General features: G+C 38.4%; 2 protein-coding genes across 2 annotated transcripts; one reads left to right on the plus strand and one right to left on the minus strand.

The window, feature by feature from the left end:
• The first annotated feature begins 300 nt into the window (after positions 1-300).
• LOC121654576 lies at positions 301-2,887 on the plus strand. Its single transcript, XM_042008788.1, has 5 exons — positions 301-560; positions 713-838; positions 1,166-1,306; positions 1,847-1,970; positions 2,194-2,887. Exons 1-5 carry the CDS (start codon positions 393-395, stop codon positions 2,409-2,411), a joined length of 777 nt encoding a protein of 258 aa, XP_041864722.1. The 5' UTR covers positions 301-392; the 3' UTR covers positions 2,412-2,887.
• A 123-nt stretch (positions 2,888-3,010) lies between these two features.
• On the minus strand, positions 3,011-9,315 carry LOC121654212. Its single transcript, XM_042008239.1, has 7 exons — positions 9,282-9,315; positions 6,930-7,600; positions 6,751-6,796; positions 4,992-5,083; positions 4,538-4,648; positions 4,159-4,426; positions 3,011-3,606 (listed from the first exon to the last, which is right to left on the minus strand). The coding sequence occupies exons 1-7, from the start codon at positions 9,306-9,308 to the stop codon at positions 3,391-3,393; spliced, it is 1,431 nt and encodes a 476-aa protein (XP_041864173.1). The 5' UTR covers positions 9,309-9,315; the 3' UTR covers positions 3,011-3,390.
• Positions 9,316-17,449: the final 8,134 nt, after the last annotated feature.

Consider the following 17,449-nt stretch of genomic DNA (forward strand, 5'->3'; position numbering starts at 1 on the left):
TCTACTTTATCGTAAAGTTTTCACTCCTCCAACCCCATCCCACTCACTTTAAACGCCTAGCACAAAGTCTGTTTTAAGCCTTTCCTTAAACACCCTCCTGTGTTCCGACCTGCCAACAAGCAATTTTATAACGCTGTCTGAAAACTCACCTCTTCAGACTCCACCTCACTCCTCCACCCCCAAGCGTCTCTCTTTTGAATCCTGTCACCTTTTCAGTAGATGGGTTGCTTAGATGAATGCAGGTGCCTTTATTTTATTTTTTTTCATTTGAAATATCTTTTATGCATTTTATCTTTTAAGGCTCTGCTAGTCTTACACCCCTTTTTGAAGGGGAAAAAGATCATCTGGTTCCCTCAGTAGCTGGTGTACTTCGGGAATGCAAGCTGTTTCAGATGGCTGGTCGGATTCTTGGCCATAACTTCATTCATGGCGGCTCTGGATTCCCAGGACTCAGTTTGGCTGTCGTGACTCTGTTAACTGGGGGGGAGACTGAAACTGCCGCAGCAGCTCTGACCCTTGAGGATGTTGCTGATCTTGATCATCGGGAAACTATTGGTTTGGTGAGTAACTCACCAAGCTAACTTAAAAGTTAGCTTGTAATACATCAATGCACCACAGTGCTGCATGTGTTGCATATGTATCATCAAATGATGGCAAAATTATTGGTCAGTGTTGGGGAAATTTTACAAACTTTTTGTGTCCCTGTCTGTAGCTCAAGAAGGCAGAACTTACTGCAGAAGAAACCAACAGTTTGACTGATCTTTGCCTGTCCTGGTATCAACCTACTCCTACCTCCACCAATCATGACTGGCTGTTCCAGTTGCTGCTTACAAAAGCAGTAAGCATTTTACCTTATTGAGACAGCATACTGCTGACATGAGACTACTTATATAAATTTAACAATTTGACTTGTTTACTTTTTCTTATTGCTATTTTATCCTTTGTCTATTCGCTGCTGTTGAGCTGCAAATTTCTCCACTGTGGGACAAATAAAGGTTTTCTGAATTTAACCTAGTGTTACCAGCCGCAGCAATTGGGATAAATAATGGAGGTTGGCTATTGTTACACTTGTGTTGTATCTGTGTACCTGTAATGACTTTTAAGATAAAATAGTGTCTTAGCGTCTGCAATAACAACCTTCTGTCCTGTCACTCCTGTTTTGCAGGTACTTCACAATGGAATCCAGCCTATTAAGCAGATCCGGAAAGGCCTGAAAGAAACTGGAATCTGGCCGCTAATTTCAGCCAGACCAGATGTCCACCCCATACTTTTCCCAAGGGAGTCAAATGTGGAACTTAACTCACAGGTAAGATGGCATGTGTCTTGATTATCATTTCTGGCATATTTTAAAGATTTGAGTAAGTGTATTTGGAGTTCAATGCCATATGATGGTAGATCATCCTGCAGCATCTGAGTTTTAATCTTACAGCATTTATTTTCCATGTTAAAATAAGTTATTTGCTCTGTATTCTCAAAGTATTGTGTGATGCTGAGTGTTTGCTCTGTAACAGGGATCTCTTTAGGTCCTAACAAAATAAAAAATGTCAGTTAGGGATACTGATACTAGTTTAATTCAGTAAAAAATCAAATCAAGCAGCTGGGTAATCAAGTGATATTGGAAGTGATCACAAAGAAATAAGCGGACAGAATTAAAGTATTATCAAAGATATTTGTTTTTCTCATGATGGGAGGAAATTGACACAAATGAAAATCTATTTCCTGTTAAAAAGCTGTAAACAGACTCCTGTTACTGGACAAACATTCAGTCGCAATGCTATAGCTGAGATAACTGCTTAACACAATCACTCAGAATCTTAACATGAAATACTTCTTATCTGAACTGTAGACCATGATCGAGACCATTCGCTGGCCACAACCTTCATGTGACAGCGATGAGGAAGAGGACGAGCCTGTTCCATTGATGAACATCAGTGCAGTCACTGGATTTTTGAGGAGATTCATAGAGGAAGGTAACGGTATCTTATTTCCTTATGCGTTGCATCTCCAGTAGTATCTTGGTTATAATAGATGGCTGTTCAGTGAAATTGCAGATCTACAAGCTTGCCTACTAACATTGCACAACACATTGCACGCTTGTAGATCGGCTATTATTGCTAAGTGTTTGCACATTTGTAATAACATCTTATTATACTTGCATTTGCGGTGTCACATTTTTAACGTTATTCTACATAGCATCACCAGAGGTGCTGCGTGACCTCATGAGGTTCTGGGTTGGCTGGGAGCAGCAAATGAGTTGTCTCTACATGAAGGTTGTACGCTCAACTTATCCAGTAGCGCACACCTGCTTGCACACATTGGAGCTTCCTTGCCACTACCAGACCTACACAATGTTCCACCAAGATGTGATGATGGCCCTCAATTCCATCAGCTCTGGCTTTGGGATGGTGTAGTGCAAATGTGACCCAAGGTGTTAAAAGGGGGTGGGGACTGCTACTAATTGATGCATAGTTTTAAGTAATTGTTCGTAGACTTGATGGAAGGCCTCTGGCTTTGGTTTTGTTTAGTAGGTTCAGGTTGAAATAAGGTCTTGCACTTGTCACTTTGAAAAAAAAATTCTATATTGTCTTACTGCCATTGTTCAGGCACTTAAATTGGGGTGCTTTAGTAAATTTTGTATACAGTACAACCTGTGACATAGGCATTTTAAAATGTAGTTGGAGAAAAAAAAACTGCAATTGTTCAGGTACTTGAAATGCTATATATTGTATAGTGTATACAATAGTCCAACTCAGTTTTGTTGTGGAGCAATCACTTACTATAAAAATTCATCTTGGGATTCTGCAGAATTTGTTCAAGTAAAGATTCTTGTGTATGCAATCGACATACCACTAGTTTAACTGTATTGTAACATTACAATAAAGTTTTGGTAAAAACTGTCCTACTGTATATTACTCTTGCACCTGACTATCTCTTGAACAACTAAGCAGAAGATGGGTTCTTTCCAAATTCTTTATTTTTTCAAAGTACAAGGAAAAAATTTGAATTTCACACGGTGACAGCACAGTACCCCTATACCATTTCACTAAGCAATGACAAATGAGCAGATAAAATTATACTTCAGAGACACAATGATGAAAAGGGACCATTCACATTTTGTAGAGCTTTTCTTTAAACTAAATTGTCAACAGCCTTTTCAATCTAGCCATGGTCTAAAATCAAGTAGGGCTCTGTCACAAAGTATTTAGAGGAAAAACTTTGCAATTGTTTAATAAATGCATTTGTTTTTAAGTCTGTCCTAAAACACCATTGCACTTTACAATGACAAGTTCCCTGAACAACAATACAGCAGTACATTAACATTTAAACTGACCATCTATTTCAACTGTTCTTCTTTCCTCTCATACTTCCTCCCTTCCTCATGTAATGTAATTAATTTGCCCCAAGTAAGTTTTCAACATACTGGACAGTGTGAAGATATATGTCCACTCCAAAACAGTCTGAATGTTGTAATGGATTGATGTTGTCTTGCAGTTCCAACAGTTGGGGATCTGAAAGAGGGCTGTCTAGTACAGGGACATTGATCCCAGGATGAGGTTCTGTCACGTATCCACTCTCCTCCCATTCAATCTCTGGTATCAGTATACCCTGACAAAGACAGTATATGAACATTATGCGTAATCAATCTTAAGTAAACATTTAAAACAAGCACTATGTCCTCATGATTAACATAAGTTAGTTGCAATCAGGCCGAACTTTGCATCTCAAATTCAATTGAAGTGTTTTGTTTTTGTAAATTAATGCCCTACTTAAATCATGCAAAAGTAGTGAAAATGGCACATCTGCAAGCTCATAATGCACTGTATAGCAAAGCATTTTGAGCTTGCAGATGTGCTATATTCACAATTTTAAAAATTGAAAAAAGATAATGGTTTCCACCTGATATATAGTAGTTGTGAAATAATAAAAGCTAATTTTGTACAAAAATGTGAAGAAATTAATGTAGTTGTAATGTCGACATAATGACGCTTTTCTTGGGGAGTGCACAAACACTAGCACTGTGAGATTCAAAAAAAATTATCTAAGAAGCAGGATGCAGTGGGAGATTATCCGAACTCTGCCTAAAGTTTTCTAACATTTGGTTTTTAGTCAACAATCAACAAGAGCTGAGATAAGACATTTCTAAAAGAATGTAATTACCTCTGGATCAGAGACAGGATTTTGGGCCAGGCCTAGCTGCCAGAGCTGATTTGGTGTCAGGTTTTGCTCTGTCCTGATTGGATGGTTGTCCCACGCCTTACTAAAAACATCCAGGCTGGCTTGGATCTGTGGCAGAAACACGTAGTGGCAGCAGAATAGGTGATGGATGTTGGCAATGTCGAGCAAGTCTTGGTCCTCCAGAGAATGCAGGATGTTGTAATACAAGCCGGAAACACACATGAAGACGTCACGCCAGAGGCGTTCAATCCTGTATTAGGAAAAAAAGTTTAAAAAAACGTGTATAATATGTAAGAATTTATTATGCAATTATATATTTTGTTTATATATAATGAATCTTCCAAAATTAGATTTAACTCACCGTTGATTGTGTACGCTTTTACCCGCAATGAAGCTGTTGGTGTCAGTTCCACGGACTGAGAACATTAATTCTGCTACGCCAACATTTTCTCCCCCATGATCTCCTCTCACCCTGAAATGAACATTAAAATAACATGTATAACATGGCTCTTAAACCACATCTCTAAGATTACAAATACAATAAAATCTATATTAATTCTTAAATGGTTTTAGGTAAATTTCCTTATGTAAATAGCCAATAATTAGTCTGTAAACCATGTTGCATAATTAACCCACTGGTACACATAGGGACACTTTTGTGGAAAATGCAAATTTCCACTCAAATGGCATGATTTTTAACTAGGATGCTTACATTTTTAAAAAGGTCAATAATAAATTGTAGGCAAAAAATACTTTTGCTATGGCACCAGTGTTAAGTTATATAATAGTTTTTTTGCCTGGAATAACATGAATACCTCAGAGGAAAGCCATGCTCATTCACAGCTTCACTGAAGAAGGCCAAGTGGGTGTCTGCGCGGTTGTTGTCTGCTACCTTCAGGTACATGATCTATGTAATACAAGCACAAATAATCTCAACAAATTTCTCTAGGAGCCAAAACTATTACTAAATGACAGGAACAGTAAGATCAGAGGTGATAAACTGTATTGCCAGATTGGAATATAGTTCCAAATAAAATCTCACAGAAAGGACAGATGCATACTAGAGACTTTGACTGGACATTTTTTTTTAATCCCTTTCCTGCTAGCTGCATCAGAATTTTTGACCATTACCACAACATGTGTTAAGAGTCCTGTCCGCTTACACCAAATTCAGAATTTATGCCCGCTCAATAATAGAGATGCACTGGTTTTCTACCATCCCACAGGAGAAAACATTACTTTTTTCAGCTTGTATTTTGACACTAGTCAGGAATAGCGCTCTTATTTCACCATTTTCATTTAAGCTTTAAATTATATAAAAGATGTTTCATATTCTATTCTTCACTGATTTTATTTTTCGACCTTTTATCTAGCTAATCACACAGTACTTAAGGTTGAAGGTGTGGCATGACGATGTGTGAGCATGGGAAGAATAAATCCATTTTCATTTGGTATGGGAAAAAAACACAATTTATTTGGCCATTCTGCACACCAAACAAACTTCATCCCTCTGGGCAGTCCAACCAGTCTGCTTGGCAGCACTTCCTATTTATTACCCAAGGCCCCACCCTCTCAATTCCAACAGACCTATCACAGCAGACTTCTGAAAAATAAGGTAACAAGCTGATTAACAAAACATCATGATCCTGAAACATATTCTTATGTGCTCATGAGCTTAATTCTGCAGTATACACATTAACAATTCAGAACAGAATTTTAGAAAATCAAACATATTTAGTACAATCCTTTCCCTTCAACTTTCTCATTATTTCCATTCAATTATTCAATTAAGACTGAGAACGCACCCACACACATACATACAAGCTGTAAGGAAATTCCATGGTAGACAGGCCTCCTCATTGAACAATGACAAATTCTTCACTTAGAAGAACAACACTTTGACAGGAAATGATTGATACCAACAAAAAAAAACAGTGAATGTTAGGTGCCCATGATTCCCCTTTGCACACGAGAATAACAAAATGCAGGAGGGAGCTAGTGCTTCCTAACAGAAGGAGGCCTAGTGCCAGGATGAAGTTATGAATCTTTACTATGCAACAAAGATTCACACACAGTGAGTTGTAATAGTTGCTGGTGATGACAGCTCATCGCTGGTAAAAAATAAAAATAAAAAAAACCCTGATGCACATCTTATTTCATGTTTGTCTAATGACAGAGTTGAAAGACATGTGGAGCAAGCAGCAAATTGGTATGAAAGCTTGTCCAGGGCATATCCATCCATTTTCTAAATAAATATGGATTGGAAACACTTATGCATGTGGACCAAGTTCCCACATTAATTGAGAGGATTTACAAATTTTCTCGAAAAAAAAAAACCCAAAAAACAAAAGTACATTTGTGGCTTTCTACTACATCATAATATCTGTTTCTTTTTGCTGCTTGTTTCCATCTATAGCACAGTTCAAACCACCCGCTCCCAGCAGGACCCAATCTTTATGCAGCCTTCTACTTCATATGAGAAGTTGATTAATGTTTAAAACATGGCTCTAGAATAGAAGATATTCCGAAAAAAAAAATTGCAGCAGTTTTGTCACTGTCAATAAAAAGTCCTACCTTCCTTGAGTAGCCATCTATTCCCCCAAAGATAATAATGTTGTACCTGTTAAAAACAGAGAATGTAATATGCAACTCGCAAAATAATACCCATTTTGATCAGCAGTCTCACACCCCTGCTCTAATTTAAAGTGGTTTACTATTCTGTTTCATCTTCTGTCAAATACACACAGACATACCTAATAAGCTTGTGATTGGTGTCAATGTGCACCATGTATTTCGGGTAAGGAACCGTGTACGTCCTCCTCACCACACATCCGAGACGCGTCATCCTGGCGAGCACACCGCCACTGTCCACACGATGCATGGATGCATACAGTCGATCCCACTGTACTCTGTGGCCTTTAACAAGTAGAGCACCTCGGACTACCCTGTACCCAGCATCTGGCATACTGCTCTTAATTGCTGTGATCAAGGAATCCAATTCCTCATCACTGCATTTACTGTATGTGGCAGATACGGAAATGTTATATTCAGACATCCGCCTAAAAAGGGTTGCTCTAGACACACCAAGGAGTTTGGTAATAAAACTTGTTGGTAGACCCATCTCCACAAGATGTTCTATAGTCTCTCGTGACACCGCCAATCGTGGACGGCCACAAGAACCACTTTCCAAGTTAACAGTGATAAATGTCCTTTGATTATCTTTTTCTTGCTGGATAATAGTATAAAGATCTGACAGAGCTGAAAGTATATCCTCTCCTACATCAATAATGTTACCAAGAGCACTTAATAAAACTGAATAATGGTGGCAGACAAACTGAAGTCCTTCCACATCAACGGGTTGTCTTGCCAAGATACTTGAGAGTTGATCATACAATCTTTGAAGGATGTCACGTCTCAGTGATTCCTAGAAAATAAATAAAACATGACAAACATGGATCAGATTACTATTAGTTGGCTAAGATTAAACTACACACCTTACAAATATTTTAAAAAGGGGACTTCTGTTTTGTTTGAACACCCTAGCAATGATAATTCTCATGAACAAGAAGCTATTATAGGTGGATGGTTCATACCTCCCTATCCTCCATTAATTTCCAATAATAGACATCTTATTGAGAATGAGTGGTTCAACAGATGACTTAACTCATGGATTGGCTCACGGCTTCTGAGACATGGATCAGATTTATTTTCGGATCAGCAAAAAGGAGAAAAAGGACCAGATAAATTTAACTCTACTGAAGTATTTTTCCCAAATAAAACATTAAAACTTAAAACTAGTTCAACTCTATAAAAACAAATGAAGGTGCAACATAGGACATATAATAAAACCTAAAAAGCAATGAAGGTATCATTGCTCCCTACAGTGAACATGAAGAGGGGAATACATTTTTTGCTTCATACTGCACATAACTACTTTCTTCATCAATAAACACAAGCAGTAAGATTATGAACTAATTCCCTGTTAATTTTAGAAGTATTTTACAAACCACTCTGATACTGACAAACATCTTAAACATGTAAACAATTATGCTGTTTTCCAAATCATTAATTAATGAACTTTGTTATTCTATTGCCAGAAAATCCAGAACCATCATGATGATCTGTATTGAGAGATGGTCCAGCAGCCCTCTGATGCAGATATTATTACAAGCAGAGTTTTGTCCCCTCCGTCCGGAAGTTCAGATGTTTTCTCGTTACGCTTTATGGCCAGAAACATTTCCCTGTGACTATTCTAGTCAGTTTGTAAGTGAAAACATAAAATATTGCTGAAGTAAGCATTTATTGAAGGGTAGTTCGTCTAATCACCTGCGCATGCTAACCGCTAGCTTGCCAATTGCATTTCCCGTAGACGTTAGCGTTAAGCTAACGTATCGGTTTTCCAACATGTTTGTGTGTAATGTTACGTGATGTCATTCAGACATTGAAGGTATTTCCAATGAGATACTGATGTATTCTCTGTATGTCTCCTTACTTTCACAGTTTTCCTGAGTAAATGTTTCTAAACGAAATAAAAACCTTGATTTGACATAAATGCCTTGCCCTGTGTATATACATAGCCCCTTAGTTTATTTTCATACGAAAGTTCACGGCTATAATTATTCATAAGTATGCAGTGTCCGAACCACATGTCTGATGTGTATAACAAATCAAGGGGGTTGAAAATCGGTATAAAATTGAGCAAGTAGTGGTTATTTATAAACTACATGCCCCATTAAATTAATGTTAAAAGTGAGCGAGCGGCCAGTGGTAAGATGGCAGCCCAGTGTAGACGTTCCAGCGCACTGGCCAGCAGCGCGGGCGAGTCATCTAGCCTTTATTTTGTACATCTATGGGGGACCCGGAGCTGCACACGAACAGTCTTTCACTTTGTTTGGACATTGGCTAGGCCCCACAGGTTGCATTTTTAAAAACTCAGACGTCAGAAAGAAAGTTCTGGGCTACAGCCCTACCTGACACAATGTCTGGACTGAACTGAACATAAAGCATGCAAACATGTAACTGGGCTGAGCAGAACGTTTCAATTGTTAATTCGATAACATTACATGATTTACAACGAGGGAATGTAAGATAAATGTGTTACTTACAGGTTGTGATTGTTGCGTCTCCTCCATGTCTGCCCGCTAGTTGGACTTGAACTACCATGCTCAAATAGCTCTGCGACAGGTTTAAAAGTATGGAGAAAATGTAAGGAGCAGTATGATTGGCTGAATGCAAACACACCTGATTGACTGATGAATCTGTCAATCACACTCGGAAATTTGATTGACAGATTAGTCAACCAATGGTGACATTCGTTACCCTGCGACGTCAGGGGAGTCTCAAAATCCACCGCAGAGAATTCTCTCACGAATGCAGAGATGTTCACAAATGAGAAGCAGTTCGTAAATGCACGTTCAGCAATTCGTATAATCTTACAAGTGTGCCTCAAAATTATATTTGTGAATCAGAGCATGTGCATTTGTGAAACAGCAAGTGTGCATTTCCGATTCTGAAATACAAATGCAAACCAGAGCATGTGCATTTGTGAAACAGCAAGTGTGCATTTCCGATTCTGAAATACAAATGCAAACCAGAGCATGTGCATTTGTGAAACAGCAAGTGTGCATTTCCGATTCTGAAATACAAATGCAAACCAGAGCATGTGCATTTGTGAAAAACCTGGCGTGAGTTCATTCCTATTGAGACTGATCTGGCCTCATATGCCATGCAAGGCGCTCAACCACGAGCCATCAGGAGCAATTTGGGGTTCGGTGTCTTGCCCAAGGATACCTATTATTATTATTATTATTATTATTATTATTATTATAATATTATTATTTTCCATGTATCTTGGCAACTCTGATTTTCCAGCCTGATTTTTCAGTTAGTATTACTCAGATGATTCACCAGAAACAGATGCAGCTTTTTTCTTTGTTTTGTTTTGCTAGAGCTGCATAGTGTTGGGTGTCATTTTTTTTTATTTAATTTAATTAATTTATTTATTTTATTTATAATCGAATGTCTGTCTCCTGGTCTTGATTTCAAACAACACATGTCAAAGGAGAGGACCCTCTTCTTCTCTAGGCTTTTTTTTTTGTTTGTTTGTTTTTTTACACATCACATTGTCATCTTCCTCTGAACTTGGCCTAAGAGGGAGTAAACACAGAATATGGAACAGACATTTGCGTAGGTTGTTCTGAGAAATGTTAGGTGCACCAGTTCCACCAAGAAAGAGGTAGTTGCACTTTGCAAATTTTATGTCCCATTTGCAAACAAAATAGTCACACTATAGACCACTTGTAAGCTTGAATACATCTTTGTGTTAGGTGAAAATGTTTAGTCATTTTTGGCGTTTCATTAGACTAGGAACAGATTGACTGCAGCACCCATAGTACAATGCAGTAGATTTGTAGTTGCTACTGTTCCAGCATTTAACAGAAGTTTGTAAAGAGAGGCTACATGCCGGTTATGTTGCGCAGCAATACAGACATTACACAGATTGTTCTTACAAATGTATGGAATTATTTAATGCTTCAGAAATGATAAACTATTTTATGTTTTTTACCTCCAGGAAACTAACTCTGACAGCAGTGCAACTATGTGCTTGTCAGAAGGAGCATCTGATACCGATCCAGCTGTACCACCTTTGGAACGGACGGACAGTGTTTTTGTAAGTTGTCATAATCTGTAGGTCACTTTAATTAAATAGAAAATTAATGTTAATTAATTAATCATTTTTGCTGCACAAATGAATAACATAGGCATTTAAAAATGACTGAAATTGGATGGCTAAGAGCTCTAATACATACTTAAAAAAAGCATACTTTATTTTTTATGAGGTCATTATATACCTGCATTACCTACAGAAGAGCAGTCTGCCACACCTTACAATTAAAATTATGAAAACCTGATAATTGTGTGTGTAAGTAGATTTGTGCAGGATAGACTGTGGTGACGGCCACAGCTAAACTTAGGGGCCTTTTATTGATTTAAAATATCTACATGACTCTTTATGGTGTACAAAGCTTGTTTCAGTTGGCCAGAGCTTTGATTCAATCATCTAGATACTGTATGAACAGTTTTTTTTCCTGTAGGTTTGTAAGCCTCTTGTATCTTTACTTTCAGCTTAGCAAAGAATACCTTGGCCATCTCTCCAAAGACTATGATAGATCTGAAGCCTCTTTAAGCTGCATTGAAAGCAGCGAGGATGAATATGTCCCATCAAAGGAGGCTTTCTGTGAAAGCCGTTCAGAAGGATCAAATAATCTGGCCCACAAAGTACCACTCAAACAAAGAAAATGGAAGAAGTCACAGAAGACTTGCAAAGAAAAGACGAACCCCAAACCTATGGAGAAGACGACAAAAGTTCAGAAATTGAAAATTGCAACACAGACTCAAAAAATGTGTCTGCCATGGAGCTTAAAAAAATAAAAAGATGGTGCAAGAATATACAGTAAAAGGCATTATTGTCTCTACTGTACTGTACACTGCCATAAAATAGCCTGGCACTTGCTGCGTAAACACAGCACTGAAGCTGATGTAGCAAAAGCAATAAGCTTTCCATTAAAATCCAGAGAAAGGAAGCTGCACTTAGACCTGATCAGGAACAAGGGAAATCGGGTCCACAATAATGAGGTCTTAAAATCTGGTAGTGGAACACTTGTTTCAAGTCAGCAAACTTCCAACCCAGTGAAACCAGGTGATTACATGCACTGTATTAACTGTGCAGCTTTACTCAAAAGAAAGGCCCTGTGGAGGCATATGTCCAGATGCAGGCTTTCACAGAAATGCAGCACACACAAATCAGGCAAAACTCAAATCCAGTCAATATGTGCCTTTGCACAACCTGTTCCTGATGGTATCAGCAAAAAATTTTGGGACCTGGTCAATGTAATGCATCAAGATGATGTTTCTGATGTGAATTCAAAAAAAGAAAACCCTTTTGAGGCTTGGTGAACATTTATATGCCAAACATGGACACAAGTCCAAACACGAATACATATGGCAAAAAATGAGAGAGATGGGAAGACTTATTGTGCATTCAAGATGAGCAGGAAAACTTCAGAGAATTGAAGACTTCTTCATACCTTCCAATTTTAACCTGGTGGTGGATGCAGTCAAGGATGTTGCAGGTTTTAATGATGACAAAAATACATACAAAACTCCATCCTTAGCTCTTAAACTATGTCATACTCTTAAAAAAGATTGGCAATAGTGACACTCAAATGGCAGAGTCCCCCAGTGAAGAATTTCTTGAAAATCTTCGAAGAGCAAGACTCTTCAAACTCTTAGAGAAGAAAAGTGGAACAACCCTCAACTCCTTCCATTCACTGAGGACGTGAAACAAATGCATATGTACCTGGAAAACTGCAGACAGGTCTTCCAAAACCAGCTCAAAACTGACCCAAATAAAAAGAACTGGTCCAAGCTGGCCAATATCACGCTGTGTGAGGTGATACTTTTAAATCGACGAAGAGAAGGGGAAGTTTCAAAGATGCCACTTAATGCGTTCACACTTAGAGACACTTCTGCCGTACAGTCAGATGTGGCGCTTGGACTCTCTGAGCTAAAACAAAAACTTTGTCGGCATTTTCAACGAATAGAGATTAGGGGGAAATGAAACAGAAAGGTTCCCATCCTCTTAACTCCTGACATGTTATCATCAATGGAGACCCTTGTTGCACACCTGCGGGCCTGTGGTGTGCCAGATGAGAACCCCTTTTTTTTCTCCCGGCCTGAGGCTGACACTCACCTAAGGGGATCGGATGCCATCAGGCACATTGCAAGAGAGTGTGGGGCCAAACATCCAGAAACTCTGTGCTCAACAAAGTTAAGGAAACAGTTAGCCACTCTATTCACTGTGCTTAACTTAAAGGATAATGAGATGGGCACACTTGCCAGTTTTCTTAGGCCATGACATCCGGGTCCACAGGAAATATTATAGACTCCCTGAAGGCACACTGCAACTGGTGAAGGTCAGCAAGATTCTGATTGCCTTAGAGCAAGGTCGACTGTCGGAGTTCAAGGGGATGAGCATGGAACAAATACAAATAGATCCCCAAGGTAAAGAAAATATAATCTTTTATTAGCGAATAGATGTTTTGTGTACATATTTAGTTTGGTTATGCCTCATTTTCACAGGAACTGCCAGAAAATATTGACACGGATCCCTCAGACACAGAGAACTCCTCTTTTTCGTCTCATTCATCAGGTGGGTTACACCATTTTTAGCTTGTTTTCACCTTTAAAGCAGAAGTGTAACTCAACCCTTCTGTTATTATTTTAAAGAAATCTCAGGATCCTCTAAAAGAAGCCTGGAAACCACCCCAGAGTCAGAATCTGCACCCATAGGTATCCTACAAAGTTTTACATGACCCTTTTTAAAAAATATATATATATATATATATATATATAATAATTATTTTAATTTTATGTAACCAATGAGAGTGGTGTATATTGTTTCAATTTTCCAGGAGCATCCTCAACACCAAATAGAGCAGCACAAATGTCTGACGATGATGATCCAACATCAGGTATTTTATGCATGTAACCATAGCCTTTAGTCTTTTGTAAAAACAGGGTTTTACTGCTAAATACACATTTCAGAAGTCTTAGTCTTCATCACTACCAGTTTAAAAAAACCCTTGTGGGCCCACCAGAATTAACAGGTGTTTGTAATCAGATTGTTGAGTAAGCGAGTGCAAGCATGTTGTCTGTGACTTTTCTTTTTATGTTCATCAACAGGACCCTCAACAAGTCAGAAAGCATAAGAACTTGCAAAGCCTGAGGGTGAAACACCAAAACCCAGTATGTATCACACCACACCGGTTTATTTTGAAGAAAGTTAAAAACTGTGCAGCGTTATTCCGATGACTGCAGGCTTCTTTAACAGCATTGATATTCAACTAAAATTTAAAGAGATCCAGTTAGAAAAAATGTTGTAAAATATAAAATCACTTTGACCATATTCATATGAATGTTATTGTGCAGTGAACATGTGGCTCAGGCCACTTATTTTCTGTAATCTTCAGATTTGAGTGGGCATGTTTACTCAAAACCTTTGTTTTGTCTCATACTGGCATTTTTGGAACATAGGACACACACTGGTTTAGTGCTCCCTGTGGAACATCTTAATAAAAATGAGTGTCTATTCCAGTGTTGTCAAAGACAGTTTCCCCATTAGGATCTGTTAGCCCTCCAATTAATCTGAAGCCCTGTCCCATCCATACGGGGAAGGAGGGAGGAAAAAGGGATTTTTTCTCAACAAACTTATTTGTTAACAGTAATTAATAATAATAATAATTTAATGTTCAATCAAAAACATTTATTTGACAAAATTTTATGTCATTTTATAATAAAATATATTGTGTTATGATGCAGCAGAGCCACCATGGTAACTTTTAAAAAAGTGCAATCTATTATGCCAGTGAGAGAATGCTGGTACTGGTTGTATGAACGGGTCGGTGGTATGGTGTCTAACCTGCTTGTTGGCACTCTGGCAGCAGTAGTTCCATGGTGCTTGCCAGTACAGTTTTATGCCTCCAGTGTTGTGGATTTTGATTTCTGACATGTCACTCATCAGTGAGCTGCTAATTAAGAAATAATCTAATCTAGAATAGGAATGGTGAACTGAAGAGAAGAAGGTGTATTCTCTTAGTGTGGGATGGTGAAAGCGCCAAGCATCACAAAGACCAAAATCCTTCATTAACAGTTTCTTAGGAATTCCAGACTCGATGATTTCCTGTGGCATTACATGCCTGCAGCAGCAAAGGACTTGGAGTAACGTCTGTCTCCTTCCTAGCAGCACCTGTCCTCCTCCTCTCCTCTTCAGGTAGCCTGATCACCTCTCCTTGTGTGTTATGGTAGATTATCTGATGTTTAATGAAGTTTGTTGGCTCCACACACACATCAAACTGCGCATCATTGCTGTTTGTAGAGTTGAAATATCTCCTCTCATCACGGCGTTTCAGACTGATCCCTGAGCAGTGGATGAACGATGTTGCTGCAATGCGACACTGCTTCATTTTCAAACATGCCTATAGCAGGCACAAGAAGAAGTAATTCCTACTTATCCTGGAAGTTTAGTTAGTAAATGTTGGTATAGGATGGACAGCTTGATACACACCCAGTCTTTGTATGTAAATAAGTCCCAACCGCGCCAATATTCTACGCTGTGATTGGACTAACCGCGCAAAGCCCCGCCTTAGCCAGTAAATATTATCAGAAACTTAGAGAATTCAAGTTAGAAGAATTGTGAAGTAAGAAAAAAGAGAGAAGTTCGATTCGAATTCAGAAGAATGAATGAAACAGATCTGTAAGAAGAAATAAATCCATGGATTAACATTAGTTGTTCAACTTTGTTTTTGTCTTTGTCCTCGTTATTTATGTTTTTTTTTTATATATTTTTGATCAAAGCAACCCAAAACCACTGCTACGCAACTAAGATAGAAACTTTTAGTATACAGCTCGAGATATGTTCAAAACCTGCTGAATTTTTATGACTTTTTCTGTTGAAAGACACTTTGGGAAGCCAGTCCAAAGTTCTAATCTTCAGAGCCACTTCAGTCAGAAGCGTTCTGATTAATAATGCTTAATTGTGGACATATTCAAGGAAAGGCTCTGATTGTGGTTTCCAAAACTTCTGGAAACACCGTTTTGCCAGTTGAGAACTAAAGACCACGAGGTTCGCCTTGGAAGCTGAACCAGACCGGTTCCGGACGGGCTGTCTCCTGCTGAGCATCTACCCAGATTTCAGGGAAGTCTTGCTCCGCTAATAGGCCCTACCGTCTGCTCCATGTAAGACTGAATCGGACTTCCAACTGGGCTTAGCTGGTATTTTTTTAAACTCTAAACTAAGTTCCCCTTTCATTCCAAATTTCCATTCAGTTTATTTCTTTGATTCAAATTGGTCATCCTTGAATTGCCTTACCAAATTCCTTCCTGTTTACTCTGTTATGTGCTGACAGAAATTAACTAAATGCTGTTGATTAGTTTAGTTATTTTCCCATATTCCAAACTTCACAAAGTCCAGATATTATTTCCTTTATAATCTGTGGCTTGGTTTAAATGTTATTCATTATTCTTACTTTATTTTCCTTTATTCTGCCTTATTTCCACTGTCTTTTAAGCTGGTTCACCCCCCTTTAGAAAAAGTACTCAGCAGCATTTTTTGTGCATGTGTGTGCTGTTTTATGCTTGGGAACCAAGGTCGAGCTGTGGATAAGAAGAAAAGACATGATTGGGCAAGAAAAAAGACCACTGCATCCCTAACTCTTATCTTTAGTGGAAAAACTCTGTAACCTGAGATTTGTGTAATTCTGGGAAGGACTTCATTAATCCCCCTTTATAATGTATTGTGATGTGTGAAACAACTCAGTGTGTGTATCATACTTGTCTGGTGCCCATACTCCTTGCAAGTAAATTTGTATACATGGAATAACGCCCTGAGGTTCTTCTTTGTGTAGAAGGTTTAGTTTTGCAATGCATGGTGTTGGGAAAGAATTTTCCTAACAGTGACCAAAGAATGAGGAGAAGAGGGAGTGAAAGAAGGAGGGGTCATAAATATTTGGACCATACATATTTGCAATGCATAACATTTTGAATAGATAATGTAACTGTTTGCCTAGAGTTCGACAAACTGATTACACATATGGAAACTAGACTGTTAAAAGAAGATCTATTGTTGAGTTTGATAAATGAGTTTCTTGAAGGAGGACGATGTCTGCCTTAATTTTCTGCAGCCGATTGAAAATCTTTAACCTCTTTTCCCTTGTACCAGCTCCACGCACATTTAAAGTAACAAACCTTAACGTGTCCATCATCCGACAAATAAAAAGAGAGCTATATGCATATTACTGTGTGCGTGTGTGTGTCCTACTGTTTCTCCACATGCATGTGTATCTCCCAGCTGAGTGTGTAACATGGATCTATGTATTAAATGTCTGCATGTGTGCTTGTGCTGTTCCCTCATACATTGCACGTGTGTTCGTGTGAATCATGCAAAATGATAATGAGTGTCAGCAAGCTGGGCCTGATGTTCCAGCGTGTGCGTGCACCGCAGTTTGCATTAATATAATGACAGCTGGGATTACCATTAATCGTGTAAAGTTCGGAAAGAAGAAGAGGGAAATGTGAAGAGCGACAGTGCCAAAGGAAAAAAATTTTTTAAAACCAAATCTGTTTTGAGAGCAGCATAGCGGAGACGGGCAGTGGAATTACTGTTAACTAAATGATCTTTTATGGAAGTTTTATGCATTGATAATATCTAGTACGA

This window comes from Melanotaenia boesemani, chromosome 2 (assembly GCF_017639745.1).
Source record: "Melanotaenia boesemani isolate fMelBoe1 chromosome 2, fMelBoe1.pri, whole genome shotgun sequence".
Lineage (NCBI taxonomy): Eukaryota > Metazoa > Chordata > Actinopteri > Atheriniformes > Melanotaeniidae > Melanotaenia > Melanotaenia boesemani.

Excerpts from the sequence above, each read along its gene's own strand:
- LOC121654576 (XM_042008788.1), top strand. The coding sequence starts at position 393 with ATGGCTGGTCGGATTCTTGGCCATAACTTCATTCATGGCGGCTCTGGA. Across the intron at positions 839-1,165 it reads AGTTGCTGCTTACAAAAGCA|GTACTTCACAATGGAATCCA; the intron begins GTAAGCATTTTA and ends CCTGTTTTGCAG. Across the intron at positions 1,971-2,193 it reads GAGGAGATTCATAGAGGAAG|CATCACCAGAGGTGCTGCGT; the intron begins GTAACGGTATCT and ends TATTCTACATAG.
- LOC121654212 (XM_042008239.1), bottom strand. The coding sequence starts at position 9,308 with ATGGAGGAGACGCAACAATCACAACCT. Across the intron at positions 7,601-9,281 it reads AGACGCAACAATCACAACCT|GAATCACTGAGACGTGACAT; the intron begins GTAAGTAACACA and ends TTTATTTTCTAG. Across the intron at positions 3,607-4,158 it reads ATCCTGTCTCTGATCCAGAG|GGTATACTGATACCAGAGAT; the intron begins GTAATTACATTC and ends TGTCTTTGTCAG.